Genomic DNA, 14,516 nt, shown 5'->3' on the forward strand with positions numbered 1-14,516 from the left:
CATCCAACTGGCTCAGTGTGCCCAGAAATCGCTCTTTCTCCATGTCCTCCCTGACTGAGGACAGTCTCCAGTCTGGTTATAAACGGAGTCTTACCATTTCCATGGCCGTGAGAGCTCCAGGCAGAAGGGGAACAGTCAAGTCCCTAAGGAGTAAGGCAGAGCGAACCACCACCAGCCTCACTCTTCACAACCACATTCAGGACCGTAGCGAATGGAGCCGGCCCCAGCAAATAGCTCAAGTCAGCTGTGAAAGCCAGACCTCTGTCCATGACTCTCGTCTAAAAGAGATACCAAATGGACTCAAAATTCCTCCATTTCCCCTTCCCCTGTCTCAGGCTTAGTGGCTGTTGGTGAAAATCAGGTGACAAATTGGCCAAATGAAGTCCACCTGTTGCTGTATCCTTGGCAACACCCCACGAATCTTTCAGTCGCAACAGGAAATAGTAAATAGAACTATTAAGGATGAGCAATCTCCTCGTGAACAGGAAGAAGTGACACTCTCGAGCTGCGGGGTACACCTGGGAGCCAGCCAGTGTGGGGTGGGGCGGCTGGGGCCGCTCTTACGCCACGGCCGGCCTTCCCAGGCCCATCTCATCAGATGTTAGCACTTGTTTTTCCTCAGGAAGGAGAGAGTAGCCCCAGTGGCAAAAGCAGGATCTTGGGGAGCCCCCAGGACTAAGACAGATGAGCACAGACCTAGAGGGGAATCAGCCAGTCAGGGACAGATGGAAGCTCAAATCAGAGTAAGAGACAAAGGGTCAGAGTGAAAGAGCGGACAAGACCCCCAAGAGTAAAAGAATTGAAGGGATGGATACAAAGCTATACATGCTTGTCTGGACTTCCCAGTTCTGGAGCAGCCTGGTGAGAAATTTTCCCAGTCACAGAGTCTTTGTATGCACTTATTTAATAATAATAGTTCAGGAGAAGTGATCCCAGCTGTAGAACAAGTCATTTTGTTTCAGAGCATTTATCCTGCTAGAAAAAAATAGTGCATTTCCCCCTCTGGCACTCGGTGGTGTGAGTCTGAACTCTTACTCTCACTCAGAGGCCTCTTCCATGCAATTCCCAGGTTGGCCGGCAAAGTCATCTTCGAATCCTCCCTAAATGTGGAATTTCTGTTCTCAAGAGTCATCATTTCCAACATGGAACGTTAAGTGGCGGAGAATGAAGACTAAGGATCAAAGATGATCAGATTAATTTGCCTAAAACCAATTCACCTAGAGATAGTCTGAAATATTTATCAAATCTGCAGCATTTCAAAAGGATTTAACAGATTCACCCTTTCACTTTTTATTGTTGTCTGTACGACCTTTGCTACTCAACTGAATATGCCACATGCCTGTTTATTTGTTTAGAATATATTGGCCTTTTAACAGCAGGAGAGTAGAAGCTAGACCATGGGATCAAGATCATATTGAGCTCTGTTACATTTTTTTAAGGCATCTGATTTGGAAAAGAATATTGGATCAAGAAACACGAAAAGAAGATACACAAAATGTCTGCACCAATTATATTTATTGCTAGAAACTTTAAACTTTAAAAAAAAAAAAGTGTTTGAGAAGTGGGTAGCACAGAAAAAGAAATCCATAAAGGTAGGAAGCAATCTCATCATTTACAAAGTGCTGCAAATTTGATAAATTTATGCTTCTAATAATAACTCAGGAGTACTCTTGGATGAATAGATATAAATCCTTGAAATACCCAAACCGTGACAAAAAAGAATAGAGCGATTAAATGGCTATAAAAATACCCCAAAGGGAATTGAGCTTTTGGCAAACTTGTCATTAAGTGAACTTTAAGCAAACAAGTTTTCAGTGAATTGGTTTCCAGAGATCTAGCCAAACTGACTAGAACCAAGCGAAAGAGGTTTGCTCCTCTTGCTCCTGGAACCTCAGCTTGGGAGCCGCAGAGGATGTCATCCTGGTTCCCTGTGAGAGGCAGCAGGTCTGGAAGGCTGAGCTACTACTAATGAAACAAGTGAAAGAGTGACCTGAGAAGAGAGAGAGAGAGAGAGTGTGTGTGTGTGTGTGTGTGTGTGTGTGAGCACACTCTGGAGGGGTGTGCAGGGAGAGTGGCTAGAAGCTTCCTAGACATCTCACTCAGCAACTCCACACCCAGAGGCCCACTCATTACCTCCCCCAGCCGAGGAGAAGAGGAACCACGGACAGGCAGCCACCTAGCCTCCCCAGGCCCACACGTGTCCCTGAGAAACAGGCAATACAGGCAGCAGGCCCACCCAGAGTCGGTTCCCATTCCCAGCAGAAGGGTGAGCGGCTCTCCTAGTCCACAGACAGGAGGCCAAGAAATAACTCATTTATAAGGTCTGGAGTTTCCACCTCTTCATCCAGATACAGCGATAAGACACTGTAGTCGGAGACTGTCTGCCCCACATCTGATCCCACGTGTGAGCACAACAGAGTGAGGAGCTCCCATGCTAACCGCGCTTCCTCAAACCCAGAACCTGAACACTGCCTGACTCGTACAGAAATGCATACTGGAGATAGAGATTAGAATCCGCCTGCGTGTGCCCAGGTTACATGCTACAGCATGGCCTGCACGTGTGGAAGGAGGGCCGGTCACCCCCACCATGGCACTGGAGGGCTCCTCCTCCAAGTCCACTTGGAATGTCTTGATCTTTGGGTCTCTGGCCCTTGGGGCCCCCCAGAGGACTCTTCTGCCAGGCCTAAAGAGAGCGTTCCTTGCCTCGACTGGCCCCAGAGGGGCCCACTGGCCAGAGAAATCTGTCAACGGTGGTGATGGCAGCAGCGGTGAACGCATCTCAGATATAGTTGGCAGGGGGCTGTCGGGCACTGAGCCGCTGCATGTGACAGCCGTGGCAGAGCAAGTGCCCGTCCAGAGGGAAGCAGCAGCAGCCTTCCTCATCACTCAGCTGCATCCGGCAGTCCTAGGGAAGAAGGACACCTAGTTCACCTCGGCCTGGGCACCTCAGTACATCTTGGAGTCGGCTCTGCTCAACACTAGACTCCTAATAACTGGAAGAAAGGGGGTGGGGTTGGAGGGGATGGACTCCTAGAAGAGAAAATGCCTCAGCTGGACACCAGGTGTCGCTGCTACAGCAGAAATAAGGAGACGGGCTCCCATTTCCAGCGGTTACCAGGAGCCCCTAGTTTTAGGAGTCTTGCCTCTGGGGAAGCCAGATTTAGAAAGGACTAAACAACCAGGCCCGGATGGACCAGAAAGAGACTGGAGATGGGTCAGAGCACTTTCCTGGTTTCCCGGGCCCTGCACCTCTCCTACAGACTCCGACCAGTCTAGGACATCACCACCCCCACCAGCCCCATTCAATTCTCCTTTGGGAGCCCGGTCCCCAGCACTCACCTCGCAGTGGTAGCACTCAAAGTGATAATCTCGGTCCATGGATATCACCCTCACAATGTCCTCACAGCCCTGAAATAACACACACCCCTTGGGTGTGAGAGCAGCATGACACCCCAACTCTACCCTCTCCCCTAGACACCCCCACTCCCATGGGAAGATCATACGGAGGCCTCCAGAGCCCCTCTGCCATCCTCCGTAGCTTTGAGATGGCCCCAGCAAACCCTGCCGGGACCTCCTCCCTCCCCTTCCTTGGCCACCTCCAGGAGGACGTAGGCCTCTGTTCAGGGACTCAGGCCTTACCTACCCTCGAGCTGTGAGGGAAGCGGAGGGAAGGGAAAGGGGCAGGTGGCACAAATAAAGTAGGCAAAGACCCAGTGGGGTCTGGTTCCTCACGAGCTTCTGGCTTCCCTCCCTCGGCACACACAGCATAAATCATTTCTGACCCCTTCCTACCAGCCCTGAGGGTTCTTCCCACCTTTTGCCAGCCCCTACATCTGGGAGCTGGTGACCCTGACCTCAAAGAAAGTCTCCTTCTCTGGACTGGGCGAAAAGAGATGGAGCCTGAGCCCAGTGCGGCTGTCAGACAAGCCCAGGCCCGGATGTTGGGGTCAGAGTGGTGACCCCGAGAGCAGAGTCACACGGGAATCTTCGCGGAGTACATTCCTCAGCACCACCGCCTCCCATGGGAGGCCAGGCAGCATGTCCCCAGCCCCTCCCCAGATCCAGCAGCACTGGCTGCCCTGCAGGAGAACTCAAGACATACTGACCTCTGAGGGGAGGATGGGTTGGCCACAGGCCGCACACTTCGGAGCATAATTTCTGAAAGAGAGAGGACAGAGATGAGCTGAGGTTGGGGAATCCCTGAGCCCAGTTCCACACCACAGCCCCAGGAGTGGACTCACTTGTGGTAATCGGTGACACAGTACACCTGGTTGGAGAAGTCCACGGTGAACGGGATGCCGTCCAGGCACTTGTTGCAAACGATGCATCGGAAGCAGCCTGGGTGATAGGACTTCCCCATCGCCTGGAGGATCTGGCTCACGGGCCGGAGGAGAATCAGTCTCTGCTCTCTAGCGACTGACGATGACGCTCCCTGCTGCTCCCACTAACCTCATCCGACCACTGCGAACCTCCCAGAACAAGGCTATGTAATCCGGGAGGACCAAGGAGTCTTAAAATGGAGGCGGAAACCCTGAAAAAGGTCTTAGGGAGCATCCAGACCAGTGTTTCTCAGCCTTGGCTGCATATTAGGGTCACTCAGGGAAGTTTTAAAGCCATCAATGCCTGGGTCCCACCACCTGTGTATTCATCACAGTCTCTGGTGATGACCTCGCATAGGTATTTCCTTTACTTCTTCTCAGGTGATTTGCTAGGCTGCCAGGGTTGTGAACCACTGATCCAACCCAATCCCTCTTATAGGAAAGAAAACTGAGTTCTAGCTGATCCCAGGCAGTAGCAGAAAGGGGATTAAGACTCAGGACCCCACACTCCTAGCGCAGGCAGAGGGCCTGGCTGTAGCCTGCATGAGTTAGGGAGGGGCCACATCACAGAAGCCTGGGGGTGGCAGGCTGAGGAGTCCAGACTTGATCCCATAGGCAGAGAGAATCCACTGTAAACAGTGGTTCTGGGAAGGAATGGGATGCAAGTGACTGCCAGCAGGTTTCCTCCCCGCACCTTTTCTCAGTATCCATTTAGCTCCTGATTCTACCCCTCGGCCCTGCAGCCTCACAGTCTCAGCTGAAGACACGTTGCTTACCTTCTCCAAAATCAAGTGACCACAAACACAGCATTTCTCAGCTGCCTCCTGAAACCCTGAAAACTGAGCAGACCAACGGAGGATGTTATGGGCAGAAAATGACCTGATGGGCAGAACCCTGATGGGCCACCAAGAAAGGGGTGGGAGCCAATTCCGGCCCAGGGGTCCCCTCACTCACCAGATAATCTTCCTCACAGTACACAGAGCCGTTGACGCTGTAGAAAGCCTTGCAACGCAAAGTTCGCCCTAGAAACAGCAGAGAAGGGGCTGGAGCCTCTCCCAGGGTCCAGGCCCTGGGCGTCCCTGCCCCGGGGTCACTGCTCCCCAGTGTTGCATGAGGCGTTCAAATCTGGACTTTAGTGCTTGCCCTCCTTACTGCTGTCTGTCCCACCTCCCCACACAAACACTCGCTCTGATGCAATTCCAATTTGCTTTGGTCTCACTCCTGCCAAGTTCTCTGTCCTCTGCTTCTGCTCCTCGGGCTCCTGTCTCCTCTACAGTTTTCTGTGACCCTGCTGTTAACCAGTGCCTTCCTCTGCAGTGCCCACACTCGGGGAGCCCTCTGAGAAAGCAAAGCCAACCACAGGCTGGAGGACAAGGTTAAGAAGTTCTGAACAAGGCGCAGCGCAATGTGCATAGAGACAATCATACTGTCCTGGGCTTCGCCTTCTGGGACCTTTCAACCTAGAAGCCTCTTTGCCTGAGCACAGCTATCCTGTTCTCCTAGGCCTGTCTGTCTCCCAGGGATAGCTCTGCAGAGGTCAGGACATACTGGTACTACTGCTAGGGACAAAGCACTTAGGGAGCAAAGTCAGTCCCCTTTCTTGCTACTAGGCTGCTTCCCCAAGCTTAGAGGGAAGCAGAGTCTCCAGGGTCAGAAGCAGCCCAGGATCTTCTGTAAGTGGACAAGGCGGGATCGTTCTCCATGAAACCAACACCCACGAACTGCTCTAGGGTGTCTAAGTTATCAGGGATGAGGAGGAATGAGACCACGGCAGAGAATGGGCAGCTTTCCCACCCCTGCCCTCTTCTCATCAAAATCTCCGCTTCCATCTCTACCCAGTGGTTTCGAAAAGCTGACTTGGAAACTTATGAGACACAAGGGAGTAGACAGAGGGAAAGAGACATTCCCAGAAGGGACCCTATAAACAGGACAAACAGACAGACAAATCTAAAAGGAGCCAGGCAGAGGCTGGGAGTGGCAGGAAGAGAAAAGCTGAGTGCTGGAGTCAGACAGGCAGAGATAGGAGATTAAAGGTTCAGCAAAGAATCAGAGTGGGTAAGCAGTGTGGGGGCGGGGGGGGGGAGGTAATAAGGGAGGTGAGGGAAGGGCTGGGGAGTTGAGGCCGCTGGGAGCACCTCCCCTCCAGGCGGGCCTCCTGAGCTAACAGCAGCAGCGGCGGGCATTCCTGGAGCGTGATGTCATCAGCTTGGCATGGCCCGGTGGCCTGCACTCCAGCGAGGTGGCTGAACTCTGACCAGCCAAGAGAAAACCCCCCTCTCCGCCCCCCACGGCTCCCCACTCCCCCAGCCCAGCCCGCCCTTCCCACATTCCAGTCTTTCACTGTCGCCCCAGGCAACTCGGCTGCCCAGGACCAAACCCCACCAAGGAGAGGCCAGAGGGTTGGGAGGGAGTCCAGGCTGGGCAAGCAGGAAGGCAGAAGAAAGAGGGAGGAACAGAGTAGAGGAAAGAGGTTGAACAGAGGGAGGGCTGACTGCAACATGGGGGCGGGAGAGTCAGGTAGAGCACAGAGAAGGGAAGCAAGAGAGAAAGTGTGGACCAGACCAGCAAAGGAAGAGATACAAGTCCTGCTTTCCCTAGGCACTAGTGAGTGTGTACGTGCACGCAGGGAGTGCTCAAGGCCTCAGGCCCTGGTCCAGAAGGTCTGGGGGCTGCACTCACCACAGGAGCAGCAGACAAAGCACTGGGTGTGGTAGAGGCTGTCCAGGGCCTGGCAGGCGTTGCTCTGCCCATAGATGCCTTTGTTGCACTTGATACAGGTGCCTAAGAGGAGAGAAGGGGTTGTCAGCATCACACCCCACTCCCGCAGCTCAAAGCCAGGCATCCCCCCCATCTTTCCTGATGGTAGAGGACCACCAGTCCCAGCCTCCTTTTGGTGGGTTCCCTTCTGGGAAGAGAGAATAAATGGGATGAAGCGAGGTCTTCGCTGGGCAGACTTATTCTTGTTTACTGATTACTCAACAGATATTTCCTCAACATCTATTTAGTGCCCAGAAGAAAATACCGTGCCCAATACAGTGGAAAGTTGGAGAAAGGCAAAGATATGGTCCCTGGACCTCAGGTACGACCTCTGTTGCACTGTGTGGGGCAGTTAGAGACTATCCATAAGGGCCCCGCAGCAGGTGTAAAAAACTTCCTAGAGAAAGCAGGCCAGGCTCCGAAAGCCTCTCTGGCGCCTCGGTTTCCCCATCTGTAAAATGAACTGCTATTCGGCTATAAAATGGCTTCTGTGTCCCGTACCTCTAGGTTTCCAAGGATGGAAAGAACGACCTGGTTCAGCAGAGGGCCCTGTGTGGAGGGGACCATGTGAGTGTGACTCCTCTGGGGAGGTGGCTGCTGAGAATGCAGGGTGTGTTCCAGGGACTGAGGGTTGCAGAGGAAGCAGGGGAAGGGTGGCAGAACCTCTAATGTCTCCCTGTCATCTTCTATCCTAGGAGAAACAGAGCTGAACTGCTCTTCCCCGCCATCCCCCCTAAAATACATAACACCTGGCTCTGGCACCCGCCTTTCCTGGGTGTGTTCTTCCCTCCCTCCACTCCTCAATTCCAGGCCCATGAGTGAGGGCTAGGGCCTGTCTTTGGGGAGCAGATCCCAACGGGCCCGCCTCACCCCGCCCCACCTCCCCCCCTCGGCACACTGCCACACTCCTTGCCTGTTGGGGCCCATCCCAGTCTTTGCCCAGGGGCTTGGGAGCCCGTGCAGCAGCTGCAGCGACTGATGGGTCCAGGCCTGCCCTGCTCCCACCCTCTGGCAGCTGGGCAAGGCCGCAGCCAAGGAAGAGGGCCCCTACTAGGGGCAGGAGTAGGAGGGTGCAGTCAAGCTGGGGGTTTTGCAACCTGACCCCAGGAAAGAAGCCCCCACCCCCAGGTCAAAATGTGGCTTCCCCAGGGGAGGCAAGATCTGTCCCAAGATCATCAAGCCAGGGGGCCCTGTCAGAGCCATTTCTTTGGGAAGCTTTGGACATTATGGGAAGATGAGAGCCAACTGCTCAGGCATGACCGCCTCACCTCCTCTAACCCAGCATATTCTTCCTGCCTATTTCGCTGCACTCTCTGGAGCTCCTTTCTTCCTTTCAGTTCTGATGGCTTAGCTGAGGAGACTTCTTTCCACCCATCTGCCACTTCAGGGCCTAAAAGGATCCTGTCACTTAATCTCCCTTGACCAAAGCATCTCTGGACTTTCCTCTCTCAGGTGGGGGCAGGGTGGGAGAGAAATGGGGGGAGGTTGGAGTTGAACTCTGCAGGGCCCTTCCAGCCTGCAGCCCTGCTACCTCTGAACCTCCCCCGGCAGGCTTCCTTCCCAGGCTGGGTTTCGCTCCCTATTTACATTTCTAGCCAGAGTTCTAGAGCTTGGGGTCCAGGGCAGGAACATGGATGGTGAGAAAGGTGAGAAGGTGTCCGGAACACTGAAGAGGCCCACAACCCTGAGGGTGAGCCCTCCACTTTTTTCTGTACTTCCTCTCACAATCAGATGAGTATTTTTTAATATAGCGAAGTGGTGCCCGTGGGTCTTGGCTGAGATTGTTCAAGACCCCAATACCTCCCCCACAGCTGAGATATATAATCAATTAATACTTCTTGAAATAACCGTGGGGGAGAGAGGCAGCGACCAGGTTTCCCTAGCAGCAGGAAGTAAGGGGGTACTTCGTGCCTGATTCTGAGCAGGTTACGGCCAGAACTGAAGGCCAGGTTATTTCTAGCTATTATATAGGGTCATCAACCATCCAGGGGTGATGTTGTCCGGTGGTCAAGGTTTCTGCCCTGACTTCCGGAGGATGGGGAAAATAGAAGCTGACACCACCGGGCCTCGGCTTAAATACCCACGCACGCACCGAGCCAGCAAGGCTGGGGCCAGCCAGCAGTAGGGTCCCTGCTTTCTGTCTCAGGGCGCTTCATCCTTCCCCCGCAGGCTCCATTTCCCCGACCGCGGTCACAGCTCCGCGCGTGTTAGGAAGCAGCTCCCCCACCCCCTGCACCCCACCTCCGCCCCGCGCCGCGCGGTCGGCCCCGCCCGCGGGCACCTGGAGCGCCCGGGCAGGAGCCGGCACGCACGCGGCTCGCCCGCCCCGCCCCCCCACCCGCGCATTCCCCGAATTCCTGCGGGCGGAGCCTGGGCCCGGGTGGGGGCGCGGCGCGCTGAAGCCTGCAGGGGCACCGCCGCCGAGGGGGGAGCAAGATGGGGGATGCTCTCACTAACCAAGTCGGTCCCCTCCCTACGAGGCCTCCTATCGCGAAAAACCCAGGCTCTAAAGCTTGAGGAACTGGAACTCACGAGATCACCGAGGGGGTTGAATTTAGCAGAAATAAGGTGCTCGTGGTCCATTTGAAACCCAGTGGGAAGGGGGAAATTCCTCTTTCCTCTTTCCTAGCTCCGCATCTCTGCCTCCGATCTCCCGGCGTCGGCAGTTTGGGCCGTCGGGGCAGTGGGGAACGAATACGGCGACAAGTCCTTTCCCGTCCCTAACCACTTCTCTCACTCACCAAAATAGTCCTCTCTGGACTCCGGCTCCCGCATCCGGGCACGGGCGGCCTCCGGAACGAAAGCACCGGGCGGCTCCTCGAGACCCGATGGCTCGACCCCCGATGGTTCCCCGCGGGCGCCGGCTTCTCGCCCACCTGAGCCCACCGTCAGGCGCAGCAACGCTGTTAACTCATCCTGGTATCGGGCGCCCGCGGCGCAGTCCCCGTAGCCGGTCACCGAGTGTCGTCCGGGTTGCGCCCCTCGTCTCTCCAAAGGGCCTGCCGCTCCCACTGCGGCCCCAGCTAGAGCTCCCGGGCTGCCCAGGGCCGGGGGGTACGAGTGGCGGCTTTCCTGGCAGCCGAACCCCGCGGGCCGATGAGCGCACAGTCGGTCCAGCGCAGCGTGGAGCTCGGGGTAGGCAGACGGCACCCCTCCAGAGGAATAGCCCGCCGGAACCCCAGCCAGGGGTGGGCCAAATAGGCAGGGCCCGGCGGGCAGGGGACTGCCGTGGCGCTGGTCGTAACCCATGCTGATGCCGCTGGTACGGTTGCTGCAGGGTCGGCTACCTCCCGCTCCACCAGCCCCCGCCCCGTCCAGCAGCAGACTGCCCCGGGGGCTGGACGGCTTGCTCGCGTCGCTGGCTGAGCTACTGGCGAAACTGGAGCGGGGGCTTAGGGCTGGGGCCGTGGTCTCCAGCCGAAAGTCGGGGGGCAATGACTGAGGTAGAGGCAAGGCCCGGGTAGGAGGCGGCCCCCCGGGATAGGAGCATTCGTAGCGCAGCGCTTCAAAGGAGCCGCGCGGGTTCCTCTCAGTGTCCAGGGGGCCTTGCTCCCGGGCTGGCTCCAATGGCTCATCCCCAGGTCCCCCAGTAGCTCCACGGGGCCCTGATTTCCTAGGTCCTCCCAACCCACTCAGGCGCCCCTTGCCCGGCCCGGGGGTCCCATCAGACCCAGACCGGCTAGATTCACCCTTTCTGCGGCCGAACTTGGCGCTGCCGGAGTCCGAGAGTCTTAACTTCTCCAGCAGGCGACTGGCTTTCTCCCCTAACCGCTCCATGCCCTCAGGTCTGGGGCCTCCAGCCCCCTCCCCGCCTGGCACCCTGCAGCGTCTCGGCAGCCGCTTCTCTTTCCCTGCGGACGGACTCCGGTCCCCAAGGGGCACAGGATAGGCACACGGGTTTAGCGGGCTGCCCGGATGCCCGGCGCCAAGAATCCCGCAGCATCCCCCGGCGAGAGGTGTTGCGTCCCCCCGCGCATCAGGGGTTAAGCGGGGCTAGGAGGGCCTACGGCCGCAGCTGTCCCGTCCGCAGGTCTATCTGTTCACGCGACGACTCGCCCAGCAGCCCCACTCTCCCCGGCCCCCGCCCCCCTCTCTCTCACACTCAGCAAGGACCCAACTTCTCTCCCAAACTTTTGTCTGCCTGGCCGGATCTACTTTCCTGGAGGGGCGGAGCGCAGACTGCAAGAGGAACGGGGTTGTCGGCGCAGGAATCTCTGATGCGCCGGGACGGGGGGTGGCGGTTGCTGGTGCTAACTGTCCCGGAGGTGGAGATCCGCCGACTGGAGGCGAAAGGAAGGCGAGGGGCAGTTTGGGCAGTTGCTACCACATCACCCAAGAATTGGGACAGGAAAAAATGGGGGATGGGGAGGGGAACTCTTTGTTTGTAGTTGGAATGCGCGGAGGGGCACGGTGGAATGTCCCGGTCCGGGACTGGGCGATGCGAGGCATGTTCTGCGCAAACACCGTGACTTTGTTCCTAGTGTGGGGACTGTGGGAGTGAGGAAGAGGGACTGATACAGAAGTGGTGAGCCAGGGAGAGAGAAGAAAAGTAGACACATAGAGAGGTTCAGAGACGCGTAAGTAAAGAGCCCAGAAAGGCTAGGAAGCCCATTTAGAGAGGTGGTGGAAGACAGGTATGGAAAGAAAGGAGAGCCATACGGACCATAGGGGATCGTGGGTGGTGCTGAATAGACCAAAAAAAAAAGACAAATTTGTGTTAAGTCCATAGGAAATGAGAGAAACAGGTATGCTGCAATAAAAAGACAACGTTTTGAACCGCAAGCTCTGTAACGGGAGGGAAGGAACTTTAGTATGTACGTAAAAGGAGCGAGGAAAAGGCTTGAGGCTGACTCTACCTTCAGGGTAGGACAGATAGAGGGATAGATAGACACCCCCTGGTGTTGGGAAGTGAGATTTTTTAGCAAATGTTTCAGGTAACTGGGGATAGAGGCCTGATTTTAGGGCTCACCTGCGCCTCCCCCTTGGTTGGCCCACAGGAGACTGGTGATAAAGAGCAAGTAGTAACTTAAAAGGAAAAAAAAAATAGTCACTTAGAGGAGATAGCAAGTGAAACTGATCAAGGTGAAAAAGGAAAAGAGGCTGATCTTGGCCATTACTAGGAGGATCAGGAATAAGGATAAGAGGAAGCTGGGGCTGAAGCTGAACATAGCTAATTAAATATCAGCCAACTGATTTTGCCAGACTAGCACATCGGGGGCACGAGGTGGAGGGCGGTGGGGGCTGGGAGGGGAACAGGGAAGGAAAATGACTCCTTTGTATTTAGATAGTAAATTAGTATGAAAATTATATGCAAACATATCATGCATATAACTTTCATCTCAACATTTTGAACACCTTTTATAATCCTAGTGTAGCCTTAGGGAGTGGGGAAGGAAAGGAGGTTAGTATCTTTGGGGAAATTAATTTGGCACAAACTATTTGGCTTCTCTGTCCTAGCCACATTGCCTCCCTGACCTCATCTCTCCTGAGAATTAGCCTCTCTGTTTCCCTGGTCAGGCCTACAGCTTTTCTCTGATCCAGAGGAGATTTTACCATCAGACTAGAAGCGGGGAGGACTGAAAGCATTAATAACAGAGGGGAGTGATCAGGTTGCATCCACAACCTGCTGTGAGCAATGTCTTCAGAATCAACCATAAGGTTTTCCCTCCTTTCCTGTCTCCAGATGAGGGAAGAGAACCTGGATTCTTCCTTCCAGTTACTGACATCCTCTAATATTTGGGAGCTTTGCTCCTTTCAGGTTAGGATGGGAGAGTAAATCTTATGAAAAGTTGAGACGAGACGCCATTAAAGGAGGCCCACCTAGGAGCTGGTGGTGACATCAGTGGGCAGAGTTGGGATCAACACTGTGTTTTCAGGGAGTGCACAGGAAGCAGACACAGTGAAGGGGAGGGGTGCACATTCAGGTATGCTCCTGTGGTGCTCACAGCCTTAGAGGAACCACTCCATAGTCTGCACTGGAGCCAGGAGCTCCACAGGCCCTATTCTCCATCCCCAGAACTTTAATTAGGCTCTGTATACACAGATGACTCCCTAGTCTGTATCTCTAGCCCACACTTTCTTGGACTTCAAAATCCAGCTGACAACTAGCATCTCCACTTGGTTGTCTCAAAGACACACAACATCCTAAACTGACCTCACCTTCCCTGCTGCCCCAAACTGGCTCCTCCAGCATTTCCTGAGTAAATGGCACTACTAACCACTTAGCTACTTAAGCCAGAAACTTGAACATCAACCTTAATGTCCTCCTCCCTTAACCCCAAATCCAACCAAGTCCTATCACCAAGTTCTGTCAATTCTGCTTCCAAAATATCTTTCAAATCTGTCCTTGCCTTATCACCGCTAAAGCTATCAGGCCCCCATCTTTTCTCCCCTGGACCTCTGCAAAAGTCTCCCTGCTGAGACTTTCTCCCTCCCATCCATGTCACACCCTGAGGTCAAGTGATTCTTCTAAAACACAAAACTGACCATCCTGTCTCCCAGGTTGAAACCTGTCAGTGATTTCTCGCTGCCTTGAACTAAGTAAAGTCTATACCCTTTAAGATATTTAACAGGGTCTCTCTACCCCTCCAGCCTTTTCTCTTAGCTTCCCCCTCTTCCCAAACGGTTCTGCAATAGAATTGCACCTTGTCTGTGCTCTTTTGCCTCTGGACTTTTGTACTTGCTCTGGACTTTTGTCCCTAGGTTTGGAACATTCTCTTTGCCTTCCTTTCCCTCATGGTTAACTCCTTCCCATCTTTCAGGTATCAGTTTAAACACTTTTGAGAAGCTTTTCCAGACCACCAGAGCTGGTTAGCTACCCCCGTGCTATACAGCCACTGCACCCTACACTCCCCCATCATCACCTTTCTCACAATTCATTTCATTGCCTACTTACATGCCTGGCTTCCTGACTAGACACTGAAACCTCTGATCAGCATCTCACCTGATCAACAGTGTGTCCATAGCACCTAGCACGGTACCTGACACCTAGTAAGCAATCAAAATCTGTGGTATGACTGACTGAATGAACAGAGAGCCATGCTTACTTCTCAGTCCATCCTAGTGCACACATTTTGTGTGCAAGCGTGTGTGTGCATTCTAAATGCATGCTTGTGTACGCATGTGTGCAGACACACACACACACACACACACACACACACACACACACACACCCCATCCTCAAAATTCAGCTTGGCTGACAGGACTAAGAAATAGCTACAAAGCCATGTATACTGCTTGGTCACATGGTGGAAAAGCAACTGCTGGTGGGACGGGGAACTCTTTAAGTCTTAATTTCCTCATGTGTAAGATGGGGATAATAAAAGCTTCCGTATAGAATTCAATAAACAACAGCTATTCTATCTAGATCCCAGTTCCCAAATAGGGTTGGAGACTGTGCTCTGCTTAGCTGAATCAAGCCCATGACTGACACTGTCCACC

General features: G+C 54.2%; 1 protein-coding gene across 2 annotated transcripts; it reads right to left on the reverse strand.

The window, feature by feature from the left end:
- Positions 1-881: 881 nt before the first annotated feature.
- Positions 882-11,214, reverse strand: AJUBA (ajuba LIM protein). 2 transcript variants are annotated; one of them, XM_032481697.1, is made up of 8 exons: positions 9,818-11,214; positions 6,999-7,100; positions 5,274-5,341; positions 5,096-5,158; positions 4,242-4,372; positions 4,107-4,158; positions 3,340-3,408; positions 882-2,905 (listed from the first exon to the last, which is right to left on the reverse strand). In XM_032481697.1, exons 1-8 carry the CDS (start codon positions 10,851-10,853, stop codon positions 2,780-2,782), a joined length of 1,647 nt encoding a protein of 548 aa, XP_032337588.1. In that variant the 5' UTR covers positions 10,854-11,214; the 3' UTR covers positions 882-2,779. The 2 variants fall into 2 exon arrangements, with proteins under 2 accessions (XP_032337588.1, XP_006175929.2); XM_006175867.3 differs by lacking the exon at positions 9,818-11,214 and adding an exon at positions 9,169-9,297.
- Positions 11,215-14,516: the final 3,302 nt, after the last annotated feature.

The sequence above is a fragment of the Camelus ferus genome, chromosome 6, assembly GCF_009834535.1.
Source record: "Camelus ferus isolate YT-003-E chromosome 6, BCGSAC_Cfer_1.0, whole genome shotgun sequence".
Lineage (NCBI taxonomy): Eukaryota > Metazoa > Chordata > Mammalia > Artiodactyla > Camelidae > Camelus > Camelus ferus.

What these genes read in the sequence shown, in the direction of transcription:
- AJUBA (XM_032481697.1), bottom strand. Translation starts at nt 10,853, where the DNA reads ATGGAGCGGTTAGGGGAGAAAGCCAGTCGCCTGCTGGAGAAGTTAAGA. An exon ending in CTTTGTCTGCTGCTCCTGTG is followed by an intron (nt 5,342 to 6,998) that starts GTGAGTGCAGCC and finishes TGCTGTTTCTAG; the next exon opens with GGCGAACTTTGCGTTGCAAG. An exon ending in AACCCATCCTCCCCTCAGAG is followed by an intron (nt 3,409 to 4,106) that starts GTCAGTATGTCT and finishes GTGTTATTTCAG; the next exon opens with GGCTGTGAGGACATTGTGAG.